At 36.5% G+C, this 16,213-nt stretch overlaps 1 protein-coding gene across 1 annotated transcript in view; it reads right to left on the bottom strand.

Moving 5' to 3' along the window:
* LOC107560296 (neuron navigator 3-like) overlaps positions 1 to 16,213 on the bottom strand; it is a 234,038-nt gene that overhangs the window by 23,118 nt on the left and 194,707 nt on the right. Inside the window, exons 10-12 of the mRNA XM_016244436.1 lie at positions 12,710 to 12,818; positions 3,962 to 4,330; positions 2,341 to 2,472 (exon numbers count right to left, since the gene is read on the bottom strand). Of these exons, the coding sequence (XP_016099922.1) occupies positions 2,341 to 2,472; positions 3,962 to 4,330; positions 12,710 to 12,818 (610 nt within the window). The remainder of the gene's footprint in view (positions 1 to 2,340; positions 2,473 to 3,961; positions 4,331 to 12,709; positions 12,819 to 16,213) is intronic.

Below are 16,213 nucleotides of genomic sequence, written 5' to 3'. Positions count from 1 at the left end.
ATTTGTTTGTTTTGTGAGTATTTGTAGCGTTTTTCTTTTTTTGTTTGTTTTGTGACTATTTGCAGTTTGTTTCTTTATTTGTTTGTGTTGTGAGTATTTGCAGCGTGTTTCTTTATTTGTTTGTGTTGTGAGTATTTGCAGCATGTTTCTTTATTTGTTTGTGTTGTGAGTATTTGCAGCGTGTTTCTTTATTTGTTTGTGTTGTGAGTATTTGCAGCGTGTTTCTTTATTTGTTTGTGTTGTGAGCATTTGCAGCGCGTTTCTGTTTTTGAAGCGCGTTTCTTTATTTGGTTGTGTTGTGAGTATTTGCAGCGCGTTTCTGTTTTTGCAACGCGTTTTTTTATTTGGTTGTGTTGTGAGCATTTGCAGCGTGTTTCTGTTTTTGCAGTGTGTTTCTTTATTTGGTTGTGTTGTGAGCATTTGCAGCGCATGTGTTGAAGATGTTTTCTTAATTTGCATGTGTTTTTTTTCATTTGCAGCGCGTTGAGCTCTCTCGGTCACCGTACAGAACTGTCAAATGCAAACTGTACACAGAAATGGCTAGTGTTGTCAAAATCGTAAGCTCCAAGCTTCATCACTGGATCTTCATGCACTTTCGATAAAATGGGGTACATGGATCATATCATATTAAAACTGTAGTAGCACTAGTAATAATAACAATAATAATAGTTGGTTTTGTTATGATCAGGGTTATTATTAGTTTAGTTATTAACTAAAACTAAAAATGCAACTAAAATAAAAATAAAAAAAGCTGTCAATCGATTAAAATATTTAATCGTGATTAATCGCATGTTTGTTATGAGTTAACTCGTGATTAATCGCAACTTAATCGCACATTCTTATCTGTTCTAAATGTACCTTAAGTTAATACTTTTCAAGTTTGTAATACTCTGCTCAACATGGGCATGGACAAATATGGATGCTTTATGCAGATGTACGTATGTTTATTATTAGCATAGTCAACATAGAGCATGAAGACTACACATGTTTCAAAGGTCATAGACGTTTTTCAAAGAACTTGTTCATGTCTATTAGACATGAAAAAAGAACAAAGAAAAACCAGGTTCCCATTACTTCTCTTTTTTTGAACTGAACAATTTACTTACACAAGACATGTATACATTTTTGCAGTACAGGGCAGCTCACTTCTTCTGAACATGCAAAATTTACATTTATTACTTATTATTACATTTGTTTGCCTCTCTGTGCCCACATACTGTATTTTGATGCAGCTAAATTCTCAATAAAACTGTTTTCATTGTTATATTTTACTGTTTCTGTTGTCAGACAACGGAATGAATATGAAACAGTGACTGAACCGCGACCCGAACGAACGAACAAACAAACAAAAAACAAATAAATAAAAATATCCTTCTGTTTGAAGAATTACTAGGAAACAGTAAACAAGATATTGTTTAACACCTATATTTAATTTAGTTCTCAGAATTACATCCGATTTTATATGTACACTGTTGTTTGGTCACTATGGATGTGGGTCAAAAGGCTTGATATATAGTAATTCTTGGTCCAGATAAGATCTAAAGTGAACCAGGCATTATGCTGACTGCACCAGTTATGTGAAACTAACCAACAGGTGAATCCTGTCAAAATATGCTTAGCACTTTAGTCTCATAATACAAAGCTTTGTTTATATATAGATACTAAACAGACGTTCTTATCTTCTAGTTTGACAGCAGACTAGATGCAGGTTATATGTAACTGACAGGCTGCTATGATACCGTCTGGGCCTCATCAGTTAGAATCACTCCCAGTCATTAATCTCTGCTCTCAAACAGCACAGACAATGGCAGGAAGCAACTCATTGATCACAGTATGGTGATATAAGGTCCATCAAACGCTGAATCTCATTCATCACCTGATCTGAACTCTGTTAAAGCCCTAAAAGTGGTGTCAAAAATGGTGTCACATTCATATAAATCACTTGGATTAGAGTTTCTGCTAAAAAATGTATGGTTCTTATTATCAAATGACACAGTGAAGGAGACCAGAAATGTAATGAACTCCATTTTCTAACACTTTGCCAATATCCCACAGTTACCGAAAATGTCACACATTCATTTAAATCTTGTCAGAGCTTCTTACTTTCTTAAATGAGCTTTCCTCTCAACCCGTCAGCACTTGGCTGTTTCATAGCCTGTCAGAGACCTAAAATGTGTGGAAATCCATTAACTCTGCTGCTTAAAGACACAGAACTGCTAGTATTGTGAATGTACACATTTAAAATATTGCAGGAAGTGTCCACAAACACTTGCTGTAATCAGCAATGATGTAAATGCATTGGTGAACTCTATTTGTTTGATTCATGACATGAAGTCTTACCTGTCTTCCCCTTGCATCTCTTTGACCCCTTTCTGAACGACCTCTTGAGCAGGTGTCATCTCTGGTGGGCGTCCAACATTTCGAGAGTAGAGGTCGACATTCCGAGAGTAAAGCCCTCCATCTGTGTGGTACCTTATGATTAAACAACAAATTAACAGTGAACTATTATCTGGGAGCATTTGTCATAGGATTATATAAGTGAGGTTACATATACATACAGGTTATATATATATATATATATATATACTGTATATACTATATATATATATTTTTTTTTTATTATTATTATTTTTTTAAATAAACAGTTCACCCAGAAAATAAATATTTTTTCATCATTTACTCAAATTAGTTTTGAGTTTTGCCAATGTTTGTCAGTGTTGGCAAATGCTATTGGTTCTTACATGTGTTGTAAGTTCATGCAGAAGTACACATTATATTTGAGAGCTATGACAATTCAGTCTGTTTCTCGCACAAATTTGTTGTTTAATAAAAAAAAACTTTGAATGCAGTGCATGAGATTTCCACAGAAACATTAATATAATTTCAGTTTTGAACGGCAAGAGGGTGAGATTGAATTTTGGGTAAATTCCTTTCTTAATGTAATAATTAATTTAAAAAATATTCAAAAACAACAACAAATTACTTTCTTTTGTGTCCATGTTGTTATTGTAATAAAAGTAAAACTATTCAAATACATTTTTTGTTAACTGAAAAAAAAGCTGAAATATCAATATAACATAAAAACGGACAAAATAGGGTTTAGTACTAAAATTACTCAAAATAAAACTGAAATAAAAATAAAGCTAAAAAGAAATATTAAAAGAAACAAAATCTAAATTACAATTTTTTTTAATTAGAATTAAAATAAAAACCTGAAAATATAAAAATAAAAGCTAATTCAAAATATTAAAATGATACTAAAACAACACTGCTTTGTGCGTATATATGAGCATAATTTTTAACTTACAGTGTGATAATACTCTTAGGTGTGAGTCGGGGAGTTATAAACACGTCACAGATGAGAGAGCACCAAAAACATTAATGTTCTGATAATTAGCATCATACCTCAGCTAATCACAGTTTTAGGCAGATGTACTGCCTGCAGCTTTGACTGCAGGAGCTTTATTGTATTATTAGCATTCCCAAATCCATCACTTTCCTGCAAGTTTCTTCAGGATCACGTATCAAATATCAATACTTCAGAAGAGTCATTCTTTTATAGACTTCATTTCTAGTGCTATTTTTCTTTCTCTGCCAATTCATCAGTGTAGAGCCGGCAAGTGCAGAAGCAATAGTGCATCAAACACTGATGTATACGTGACCCTGAGCTATTCCTCCAAACAGAGACACATGATGGCGTATGAGTGTTTCTCACCCACATAACAGCTGTAACTGCTTCTCTGCTCTGATGGAATGCGTGTAAATGTTATTAATCAATCATAATTTTTTCAAACAGCCTTCCCTATGTGAACATTGCATACGCCAACAGAAAAAAGTGATTGACTGTTCGATTGGCCTGCTTAGACTATCTCGTACTTCTGTTTAGTTTACATATGTAAAAAAGGTGCTGTTTCTTCATGGTTTGCCATCCAACATGGTTTGTAATTTCATAGTTTCTTACCCACTGATATCATCTGCGTGTACATTCTTGGCGAGTATGTCACCATCGCTACCGTATCCGGTCACGTCCACCTCTGGCCCCGCCTCCGAAATCCCAACTTTTTCTCCCGGCTCTGACCCTCGAACCCCTGAGGCGGCCGCTCTCCTCAGGGGGGCAGTGTATAACAACCTTGAGGGGTCACCATAGCGACCAGTGGTGCCGGCACTGGATCTGGGCGAAGCATAGCTAGGAGCATCACCGGCCTGAAGACGGGGGCTCGACGCTTGGCCGAGACGCCAAGACATTTGGGAGGAGCGGCTTGAGAGGGCAGGGAGGCCACGACCGTTCACTTCTGTAGTTACAGTGGTGTCGAATGTCGTCTCAAGTGTACTACAAAGAAAAACAAAATAGAGGAAGAGGAAATTAGAGGAGAGAATTTGGGGACTGCAGGCAGAATTAGGTAATTAGATCAATATTCTGCTTCTGTTTATTAAAGTAATAAATATCCAACACCTGTGCCAAGGTGAGGAGTTTGCTTGACAGTTTGAGGACCATTCTGTACCCTGCAATGCAGCACTGTTTCTAAAGTAAAGTTTAGAGTTTAAAATATCCACCTACTGGCTTGAATATTTGTGCTGACTCAGACTTATATGTTGAATACACAAATATGATTGACAATTGAGCTGATTTGCTACAAAACAACTGTGCCCATAAGCAAAGAATTACATTACTGTTCAAAAGTTTGGGGTCGGTAGGATTTTTGAAATGTTTTTGAAAGAAAGTTGCATTTATTTGAGCAAAAACAAAACAAAACAAAACAAAAAACTTTTTTTCTATTTGAATATATTTTAAAATGTAATTCATTCATGTGGTGGCAAAGTTGAATTTTCAACAGCCATTACTCCAATCTTCAGTGTCACATGATGCTTCAGAAATCATTCAAATGTACTGATATCAAATCAAAATAACATTTCTTACTATTATCACTTTTGAAAACAGTTGTGCTGCCTACTATTTTTGTGGAAACTTTGTTTTTTGTTCAGGATTCTATGATGAAAAGAAAGTTCAAAAGAACAGTATTATTTGAAATTGATGTCATTCTATAAAAAGAATGACATCTATTCATATAGATGTCATAACTATAAAAACGTATATGTATAAAGACATATATAAACGTTATATGTATTTAGTAAATTTTGATCAATTTAATGCATCCTTGCTAAGTAAAAGTTTTTTTTTTCCACTTGTAAATTGTAGTACATTGAAGAGCGAATGCAACTGACATAACTAGGAATGCTAATCGATACTAGGGCTGTGCGATTAATCGAAATCGTCAAAAAAAATCGCGATTTGAGCCTGCGCGATTTCTAAATCGCTTTATAGCATGCTTTTCCGCGCCCTGACCTCCCGCAGTAGGCTATGCTATCCGAACCAATCAGAATGCAGCACGCCTAAATGGAGCATGAGAACAGAACAGACCGGGCGGGCATACAAACGTAATGCCAGGTTCACACACTCCGTCTGTGGTGCGTAGTTTTTCCGCGCCCATGTTAACGGATCAGAGCGTTCACACTGCACGCGATTGTGGTCCGGCAGTGCGCTCCAGGAGCGGTGCATCTGCAGCAGTCATGCTGAGATCGTTTCCTCACGGAATCTATTTCTGCTGTGCTATACGCGCTGAATTAAAGTGACAGCGCATTATTCGTGGTAAAAATTAACATGGATTGACATGGAAATTTAGTAATTACACCATAAATGCATATAATTAAAGTCTACTGTTTCATAGTCAACACATGGCTTTTTGGCTAGATTTAAAACAAGGAACAGTTCACTTTTAGATAAACAAGGCAATAATAGATGGCACTCGTGGTGGTAGTTAAACAAAGTTATATTTATTGAGTTTCAACGTGAATATGTCTATGAAAGATTGTATTACTGTACTGTGATAAAAGAGAATCACAATGCTGAAAAAGCATTTTCAGAAAGAACGTTTGGATTTGAAATCAAAATAATGGATAAATGTTGTGTTTGTGGTAAACAGCCGTGGATCAGGAGCGGACTGCAAACGCGTCCTGTGCGAAAGCAAAATGAGTCCGTGCTGCTTCTGCACCGCATACACATACTGTATATGCACTGCAGACGGAGTACGTGTGAACTTGGCGCAACAAATCTAGTTCAACATCTGAGGCAACGCCACAAAGAGCTCTATGACCAATGCATGGCAAAAAAAAAAATTCTAGAGACATTTTGTTACACCTTTACTTAGTGATTATTTTGCCCTATGTCTGTTGTAGAGACATGTTACAGCTTTTTGATAAAGTTCTAATTGGTTTTCTTTTGGAAATATGTTTCAAATTCACACTGAATGCATTAATGACTGTAAAGCATGTCTGTGTGTGTCAAAATCGAAAACGCGAAATTGATCAAAGAAATCGCGATAGTTTTTTTTTCCATATCGCACAGCCCTAATCAATACACAGTTATATTGTAATGTTTTTAAACTGTATAACCTACTTTTTATTAAACATATCACTAGATAATGTTACACATATCACTGGTATGAGACACCCCTGAGAAATGTAAAGCAGCTATTTAAATGAGATATTTTATATTTGTTAACACATGAACTTAATCCAAACATAAAATAAAATAATTAAAAAAAAGAAAAAGAAAAAAGATAAACTACAAATAAACTAAAAAACACCCATATTCAGAACTATAATAACTAGGTTTTTTCACTGACGCATACAGTAGTGTCTTTATAAGATCCTGCCCACAACAGATCCTTGATATGTCTATATTAGACCAAGTTTCTCTCCACAGCAGGTCTTCTATCTGTAGGTTGTGAATGTTCAGCGTGGTGTGAAGGACCCAACTGAAGCAGAAAGATTGCCAATGTGCCTGTGTTTGATTGCTGCTCTCCATAAAATGGAAGCTATACTCATCGTGTCATATCTAATCCACTTCAACTAGCGGCAGCCCATCAAAAAACATGTTAGCGCGGGAACAACTTCAGTTTGACCTCCTGACCTTTGTTAAGTGCTCCATCCATGTTTTTGACTGCGTGACTATAAATGTGTGAACTGATGTGTGCATAGGTGTCTCCACACATCACAAGCTTGTTGATGCGGGAGCGTGTGAGAAAACAGCATACGGACAGATGCTTAAAGGGGTCCTATTATGCTCTTTTACAAAGTCTTGATTTTGTTTTGGGGGTGTACTAGAACATGCTCTCATGCTTGGTGGTTCGAAAAACGCATTATTTTTCACATAATTTACATTATTAAAATACCTTTCTCCCCAGCCTGGCACAAACGGCTCGATTAGTTCCGGCTTTGATGAAGGTCCGCCTTCCGAAAAACAAAATGTGTTGTGATTGGTTAGCTGTCCCAGTGCGTTGTGATTGGCGAACAGCTTAGACGGTGTTACAGTACTGCCACGCCCCTTGCTCTGTCTTTCAACAAAAGCTTTTTGGCGAATCCGGCAGGCACTGTACTCCCTCATGTTGTGGAAGCTGTCCTCAGTAAAATGCGCAGCACACAATAGCAAATTGGGGTTATAATGCTCAGGAACAGAGTTAAAAAATAAATTGCAACCACTGTTTGCTGACATCATCCGCTTTTATGAAGCCCAAACAAAGACGTTTGGGCACGGAGGTGAAAAAAAAACAGCGTTTCAGGCGGCCGTGCACCGGACGAGAAGCGCAGCGTCGCGTTGTGCCACATCTTTAAAATTCAAATACATTATTTTCTATGAGTGCAGGTATGAAGCCCAAACAAAGACGTTTGGGCACGGAGGTGAAAAAAAAACAGCGTTTCAGGCGGCCGTGCACCGGACGAGAAGCGCAGCGTCGCGTTGTGCCACATCTTTAAAATTCAAATACATTATTTTCTATGAGTGCAGGCACACCGTTCGGCGTCTGTCCGCGGCGCCCAGCTACGTCGTGTTGTACTTGTAAGAATTGTTCTAGACATGCCAAAAATTTGAAGCTACAGCACAGCAGCTCTTCTTCTTGGTTTTCTCTGATGCACTAACTCTGCAGCAGCACTTCTTCTTCGTCGTCTCGTCTGATGCGCTCACTCAACCAAGCGTTCTAACCACAACCTCGCCCCTCCCCACCCCCCAACCATTCGAATTTCTGTAGGCGGGAATCATTTTTAATGATATTCTAATGGGCCGCTTTGTGATATCACAAAGCCCGGAAACCAACGCTGTAGTCCAAACGAGCCATTGGTTGTAGTTCTTGAAAAGGGGTTTTAAAAAAAAACAAAATATCTCCCTTTGGAGTGGACTTTGAGATTTGTAACTTTCTAGATCTTTTTTATGCCCAAACATACACACTAGTACACACTGACTAAAATTAAAAAAGTGAAAAAGCATAATAGGACCCCTTTAATATTGACACACCCAATATGACTGTCCAGCAACAGCTCTCTCTAGTGGTGAGATAATCACATTACAAGGATATTTTTAATGTGTGGGCTTCATTTTGAGGCACGATTCAATAAATATTCAGCATTAAATATAAATACAAATTCATGAATATGAAATAGTCTGTTTAAAAAAATATCTAAAAGCATAAAAAAATCCCCAATAATATGACAGGCAGTTATTTGCATGACAGGACAACAGCAGGTGGTCAAAAATGAGTGTCACTTAACAAAGTTATCAGCAAAAAGGCGATGTTGTCATGACTACAGCACTGGCATATTAATATCCTCACCATCAAAGTCCATTCAGAATGAATCTCATTAGTGGTTTGCTAGCATGTAAGCTGGTTAACAAGGTCCTACGAAAGAAATACATTTTCAAATACTGTGAAAAAATGAGCTACCAAACATACATGTATTGAATTGCACTGAACAATCCAAGGGTCTCATTTACAGAAACCGCTTTCATGCCTATTGTTATTCTGCTGCGTTTGGTATATTTGAAAGGGTGGTCACCAGTGCTAAGTTTGGCTATCAAAGCATGTTCTGTTCGTGTATGAATGCTCTTGTTATGAAATACACCAGAGACTTGTGACTCAGCAGCCATAGAGGTTGGATAACAAGCCAGTGATGGTCGTACACATGGCTGACCAGTGTTTTTGTGTAGATAGGACACAAACACAAATATTTGAGCAGTAATATTGAATTTTGGAGTCTGAACACAACACAGTTGATTTATGCAATTGGAGTTGTTTATAAAATGGTGCCAATATGTAGACAAGACAAATAAGAATGAATATACGATTAAACGAGAAAAGAAGAAGGGGACTTTGGGTGCACTGTAAAAAATTATTTTTCATGATTTGTAAATAAAAATTACTGTAGTATCTTTTAAGAAAATACTATTTCAGTGTTTCAACAGTACTTCAAAATGTCACTATTAATTCAACGTGTTACTTGCCGTTTCTTTGTTATTATTTGTGAAATTTACTTACAATTTCTGAGTGAAAATTGTTTCAAAACACCAATTTTTTTTTCAGTGAAGTACAGACAGAAATAGATTTGATGGAATCACGCAAGAGGCCAAGGTTGAATATAGTTCGTACAGTAACACAGTAACACATCTTTAACATTAAGTTATGCATTAGATATCATGAACTAACAATTACATTTTTTTTACAGCAGTATTCTGGGCCATTATTTATTCATAAATATACTATTGTTTGTTGTACAGTAAATTCATGTTCATTCATAATACATTAAATAATGTTAATTTACACCAGTGTTGTTATTGTTAACTTAAATGAAAACTTGGTAATTAATAAAATAAAATAAAAAATGATTATAGGAAAAACATAAACTTAAAAATAAAAAAAATAAAACATAAATTCCAAAAGTTGCCCTGGCAATTAACTGAAAGCGTATATGTAAGTACTAAAATAACTAAAACAAACAACAAAAAGCTAAATAGACATGTTTAAAAAATAATACAAATCATCAAAGCATATGTAATCACTAAAACTAAAATTACAACTGAAAATATTAAAAAGCTATTTCTAAATATTAATAAATGCTATCACAGTACATAAATAATACTAAAAATAACACCGATTTATAGAATTTGAAATATTTTAAAATAAATTAATAAATATGATCAAAGTACTGTTCTTTGTTAGTTCATCGCACCTAACTAATGTTAATTAAATTGTATTGTAAAGTGTTATCACACTCAAGAAGCAAAACCTAAGAATATAGAAATACCAACATCATTGATTGGTGCGTATTAACAGGACTTCAAACTGTGTGAATTTTATTTAGAAGCATAAATTAGGTCAGGTTTAAAGTCACTGTATTCATTGCCCTCTGGTCACCCAGCATTTCCTAAAAGTGTAATGTGAGCATCCCTGCAGTACGCTATTGCATACTGCTCCCAATAGTGTTAAACAAAGAACCCAGACCGACTAGGAAACAATGACTTCCCTTTTCGTCTACAAATCAAAGTCAACAGGAAGTGTATGAGCTGAGGTTTATGGCTTGCTAAGAAGATAAATCATGTATCTAGAGTTAGTTAATGTCACTGGATGCAGGACATTTGGGCAAGTTTCTCTGACTAATCTATTGATCACCCGAATCACCCTCTGGCCCAGTCACCAGCGTTTATCTCCCTCTCTGATATGACTCCTCATGACAGCTGACAGTTCCATTATATATATTCCTGATGTCTCGTCTTCTCGACAACACCCGTCTCTTAGCAACATGCTAGTGCTATTGGGAAAGGGTAAGACTGCAGCGTTTTTCTGAATCTGCTATCCTCCTCTGCTATCCCTTGAACGGACACACAACAAGGAACACAACAGAACACTTACAGAAGCCACTGGTGGGAAAAGAGCTACAGCTTATTTCATCATCCTATTAGAAAAAATGTTCTACAGGAAGATAGGGAGGTGCTGATCAGGTACATATGTAATCAATTACAGCTTATGATGGTTTGGAATCTTCTACAGAATCTTTGAGATACACATGTACAGTACATACTGTATAATGAGACAAGAAACAAGCTCTAGATTGATTAATCTGCCAACATTTTAAGATTATAAATATCATACATGCTTGCCAATTAAGACAAGTGGTTCCAATTTTTTGTTTTGGTCAAATACATATTTTTGTGAATTTTGATTAAACACTGTAAAATAAGTGTTTAGTTAATCTTAGCAATTTCATACACATCTTATTTGTCATCACTGAACTGCATTATGTATACAATGGATCTTTTTCTTTTAAATCTGGAAATAAATAAAAATATAATTTTTAAAGTTATGGGGTACAATAAAGAAGTATTTTTAGTAGACTGTTGAAGATAATATATATTTTGCAATACAAATGCATTATAACAAAATTTTAAACAATTAGTAACTAATATTTAATTTGATAATTAAAAAATACAATTATTTAACTTAAGCTGCCTATATAGTAACTACTTACAATGAGTCAACATTTGATAAATCCCCTTGAGATTCTTGACTTTAAGTCTAAAGGGATTTTCTTAGAGATGCTGCCTTGACCTTGAAGACATTTTTTTTTCTATAACAATCAATACAATATTTAAGCTCTGAGAACCTTCAAAATATGAAAACAGGCTCAGATCAATAGAGCTTTGTGGTGTTCCCAACATAGCAGTGAATAGGTGTGGGCAGAATATTCTGAAAGGACACTTACACTCTATACTCTTTCAGAAAATATACCATATGGTATGTTTGGAGATGAATGGAAGTCAACTTTAAAAGCTCCTGCGAGACTCCAACGTATGTATGATGGTATTCACATAGTGGTCTCAGGAAACCACAGGTCAACTTCCTGACAACCAAACAGTGTCACAAAGGTGAGAAATGGAGCTCTACCGTACAATTAAAAGAGTCCTGGCTGGATCGCTATCTTCTTTCCATCTGTGCAACCCTGTCATATGTTATAAAACACATTCTACTGAATTAGTCTGTTTAGTTTGTCACAGTGAAGAATAGTTTTTCCTTATCATTCATTGTGAGCAGAGCCTGACAGCTATGTGTCAACAATATATATCTGACCATTATGAACTCCAAGGGTTGGAGTTTTTTTTAATCATGGGCTCTTTACTGGTTAGCTTTATGGCGAGAGAGTGTGAGGAAGTGTCTAACACCTTTTTGGCTCCTTTGAGATGCAATGTGCTATGAAAAAAACAAAAAGGCCAAGCATTGATTTCCAAAGAAGATGCTCCCCGTGTGGGAAAGAGAGAGAAAGAGGGCCAACACCATCTGTCATGTCAGAGCGCTGCCTCTGAACCACTTTCCTGTGAAATTATGTTCACATTGTGAGTGAAATAAAGAGAGAAGTGCTGAAATAGGCCATTCCAGAGCCGGACAAATGTGGTTACGCTTATGTATTTTCTGCAGTAATTGGGTGTTTGGGAATTTGGGTTGATTAACTCAACAAAAATGAGGCCATTTTTCATTTCACAATGAGATTGGTGAGAGTCTTTGTTAGCAAAGATGTTGGCACAGTGAGGGCTTGCATTGTTTGTGAGTGCCAAACTGAGCTCTGTCTTTAAAAAAAATGTAATTGGCAAAAGAGACCTAATTTTTCGAAAGTGCAGCTGTCACTGTTTTAGAGCTAATTAACTTTCTTTTCATGATGTCTTACTCAACTACTATATATATCTTTGTGGATAAGGCAATCATGCTTGTTTACCAGCTTCTCTACTTATAGTCTATCAGATAAACTAGAACTAAACCAGCATTAACTTGCCTGGAAATTTGTCTTTGCTGTTTTTTCCCCCCTCTGTGCATTCCAATGACCCAACACTCACCTGTGGCTAATCTGTGTCCCACGCAAACTAGACATGGTTTCTTCAAGATTCTGTCTCAGGTCGGCAATGTTCTTCACCGTACGCATCCGTCTAGTTTCTGGATCCTCTCCTGGTGGACAGAGAGAAGAAAACATTGGTTACTGACCCTGTTAAAGGCGCCAAGTCACTTGTAGTAAATAGTCTGTAAGGCAGAATAGACTCGGCATATGAACCAGTTAAACATGTTGCGGCCAGCAGTTAGTGAGCGGAGGGTGTCTGCTCTTGCATGTCAACTCAGTTGCTGAAGTTACAGCTGATGGGATAAAGGGACAGATTTCACAGTCATCATTTTTCTGCGAAGCACAGAGTAATCCATGCGCTATGACACCACTTCTTAACCCCTAAGCCTGGCTCAAAGTTTGGCTGGAGCACGATTTGCTTATAAAGCAGAAATAGGTCATATTTAAATAGTCATTTTACTGCACTTATTTTCATATGTTCCTTTTTTTCTGAACAAAAGCAGAGAAAACTCTGAATGAACTCATAATGGTGGGGATATTGATTCATCAATATATTTTTTTTGGGATCTGTTCCTCCATAAAGATTCATTTAGATTAATTCGGTGAACCTTTTCTGCAGGTTAAAGCATTATTGTTAGTGACTAATGAGTGCCTTTTTGTGTGAGTCATTGAGTCATTCACTCAACTGATTCATTTAAAAATCTACTTTGAGATGCAGAGTAGACTCCAGAAATGCTGTTTCCCCACAAATGACAACAAAGTATATCTGTCTTTTTTCTCCATTCTCAATTATATAATAAATATAATAAATTAATTAATTAATATAAATTGCAAAAACATTTACAAAGCCAGAAAAAATACATCAAATGCAATAATGTGCTTTACAAAGCAAGAAACTTGATTTGAATATGATTTGTTCACTTAAAAGAGTTGTTCATGAAAACAACACTAGAACACAGGCTCTGGATCTGCAGAGGTTCAGTTAAGTGCTTTCTTCCCACTGCATTAAACTCACTGAACAAAGGCACTCACAGAAACACTCATACAGACTGATGATGGCAGTAGGAGGTCTAACAGCAGGCTTGCAGGGTTCTTACATCCCATCAGAGAACTACTTATTTGATCCAATCACATCTGGCCTTACAGACTCCCCCTGACTATAAAATGCCATGCCAATGGCATGAGCTATGATGTAAAACACTAATCAATTAATAGAATAGAAAAATAAACTGTCATGTAGTATATTAGTGCACTGATCTTAAGTGTGTTGCTTGCGTGTTGCAGTGAAACTGTCCTATGTGCCCATTTAAAATGAGCATTACATCAAAACTGATCATATTTACTTTCACAATACACATAAATTTTTACAAATCGTTTTAAATGTGACCTTTAAACATTTTAATGACAGATAGAAGTCTTTAGCAAAAGCACAAAAAAAAGAGAGAAATATAAAAGGTGATTCCTTTTATAAATGGGTTTTGAGGCTGTTATATATTATTATCAGACACAATTTGCACTGGATGCATTATTATATTCAAAAACAGTTTTAGATGGCTAAACTGCAATCTAAAGAAGTAAAGTTCATGGTATAAAACAGTATAAGATGTCTGTTTTCATATGTATATAGAGCATTTTGTACAAAATTATATTCCTCACAGCAGATGATTTAATTTGATACAAAACAGACTGCAGCAGCGAGTAACGTAAATGACTTTAGTGACATAAGATCTCCTAAATGACTTTTCAGCTACCATGCCAAAATCCTCTTTGAAAGGTCACATCTCAAAATCACACTGCATCAAATATTAAAGCTAAAACGACAACCTAACAGAAAAAAAACACTCAAACTACAAACAATTTAACTATTTGACCGTCCTGATACCTACAGCATAGAAAAGCATGACCCTGGAGCACAAACAAACATATATTGAGTCACTGTGAATGTATCAGGGCCTCTGTTACCCAGAAGGCTTTGCTTTATAGGTTTGTAATGGACCATTCAGCCAAACGGTATAAGGCAAGTAATTTCTCTCCCCTACATCTCACATATAGAGCTACAGAGCTATTTAAAAGTCACATACACACATAGCAGGTGCATGGCTATTCTCGCTGCATGTGAATGCTGGATACAAACAAACGATACAAGCTTCTGACTCAGATATTTGAAAATCAAGAGGGCTCTGGGTGGCATAATGTGCACTTGTTGCCCTCTGGGTGAGCAGATACATTTCTGCAAGCACCACTTGAGCCTGTCAGCAGCAAAGGAGGCCATGAGGACACACCGCTGGCTCTGTCTGATCAGATGGTAGCTGAGAGTTTGCACTGATTTAACCTCATTGTGGCAGTGTGAAAACTAACCTCAGAGTCTACAGCTTCAAACCAGAATCTGTGTCGAATGCATTGTGAGGTTTGTGTTTTGCATAATTCAGAGCTGTGTTGTACTGTATCACTCATTTCAAATGGAGATCAAATGTGACACAGCAGGTTTGTGCGCCCTCATAGCAAAGAGCTTAGTCATTTACATAAAGTGTTAAAGGTACAGTAGCAAAAACCTGCTTAAATCTAAGGGTCAGAGAGAGGGTGGAATATGGTTATGCAAAAGTAAATAATAACTTATTTTGGTCCAAGAAACCTAGACTTTTATTAAAAGTTGAGAGAAAAAAAATGCTGTACAAAATTGACCGATATCATGTTAGGACACACTGGTTGGTTGATAGGGTGTTGCTTTGCAGTTCTTAATATGTTATGAGTGGGTGTTAAGGTGTTGCTAAGTGGTAGTTAAGGTGTTCTGAGTGGCTGCTTACTGGTTATTTGCTAGTCATATTCTGGTCACTATGATGGGTTTTTACTTCAATGTTTTGTATATTTTTTGTCGCTATTTTTGACATTATCGTTTTTTTATCATCATTTTGTCGCCTGTAAGGCTAAAATCATTAGTCAGGTTATGTAATAGCATATCCTAAAAAAGCTGCATGATTCATCTCCATAGCGAAACCTGTGCAGAACGAGTAACTTTCCGGAGTTACTTAAAGGGTTACTCCACCCCAAAATGAAAATGTTGTCATTAATCACTTACCCCCATGTCGTTCCAAACCCATAAAAGCTTTGTTCATCTTCGGAACACAATTTAAGATATTTTGGATGAAAACCGGGAGGCTTGTGACTGTCCCATTGACTTCCAAGTAAATTACACTGTCAAGATCCAGAAAAGTATGAATGACATCGTCAAAATAGTCCATCTGCCATCAGTGGTTCAATCTGAATTTTATGAAGCGACGAGAATACTTTTTGTATGCAAAGAAAACGTCTCGGGTTACTTATGTAACCATGGTTCCCTGAGTAGGGAACGAGACACTGCGTCCTCTAGGGGTCGCTATGGGGAACGCCTCGTCGTGACTCGTATCTGAAGCATACATTGAAAAAACACCAACTCGTTGGCCGGCGACAGCCATGACGTCACTACCGGTGCGACTACAGTATAAATCGGTGCCGGGAGCTACACATC

Source organism: Sinocyclocheilus grahami, unplaced genomic scaffold (assembly GCF_001515645.1).
Source record: "Sinocyclocheilus grahami isolate Dianchi unplaced genomic scaffold, SAMN03320097.WGS_v1.1 scaffold719.1, whole genome shotgun sequence".
Lineage (NCBI taxonomy): Eukaryota > Metazoa > Chordata > Actinopteri > Cypriniformes > Cyprinidae > Sinocyclocheilus > Sinocyclocheilus grahami.
Note: the sequence above shows the minus strand (reverse complement) of the source record. Positions and strands in the feature narration are given on the sequence as shown.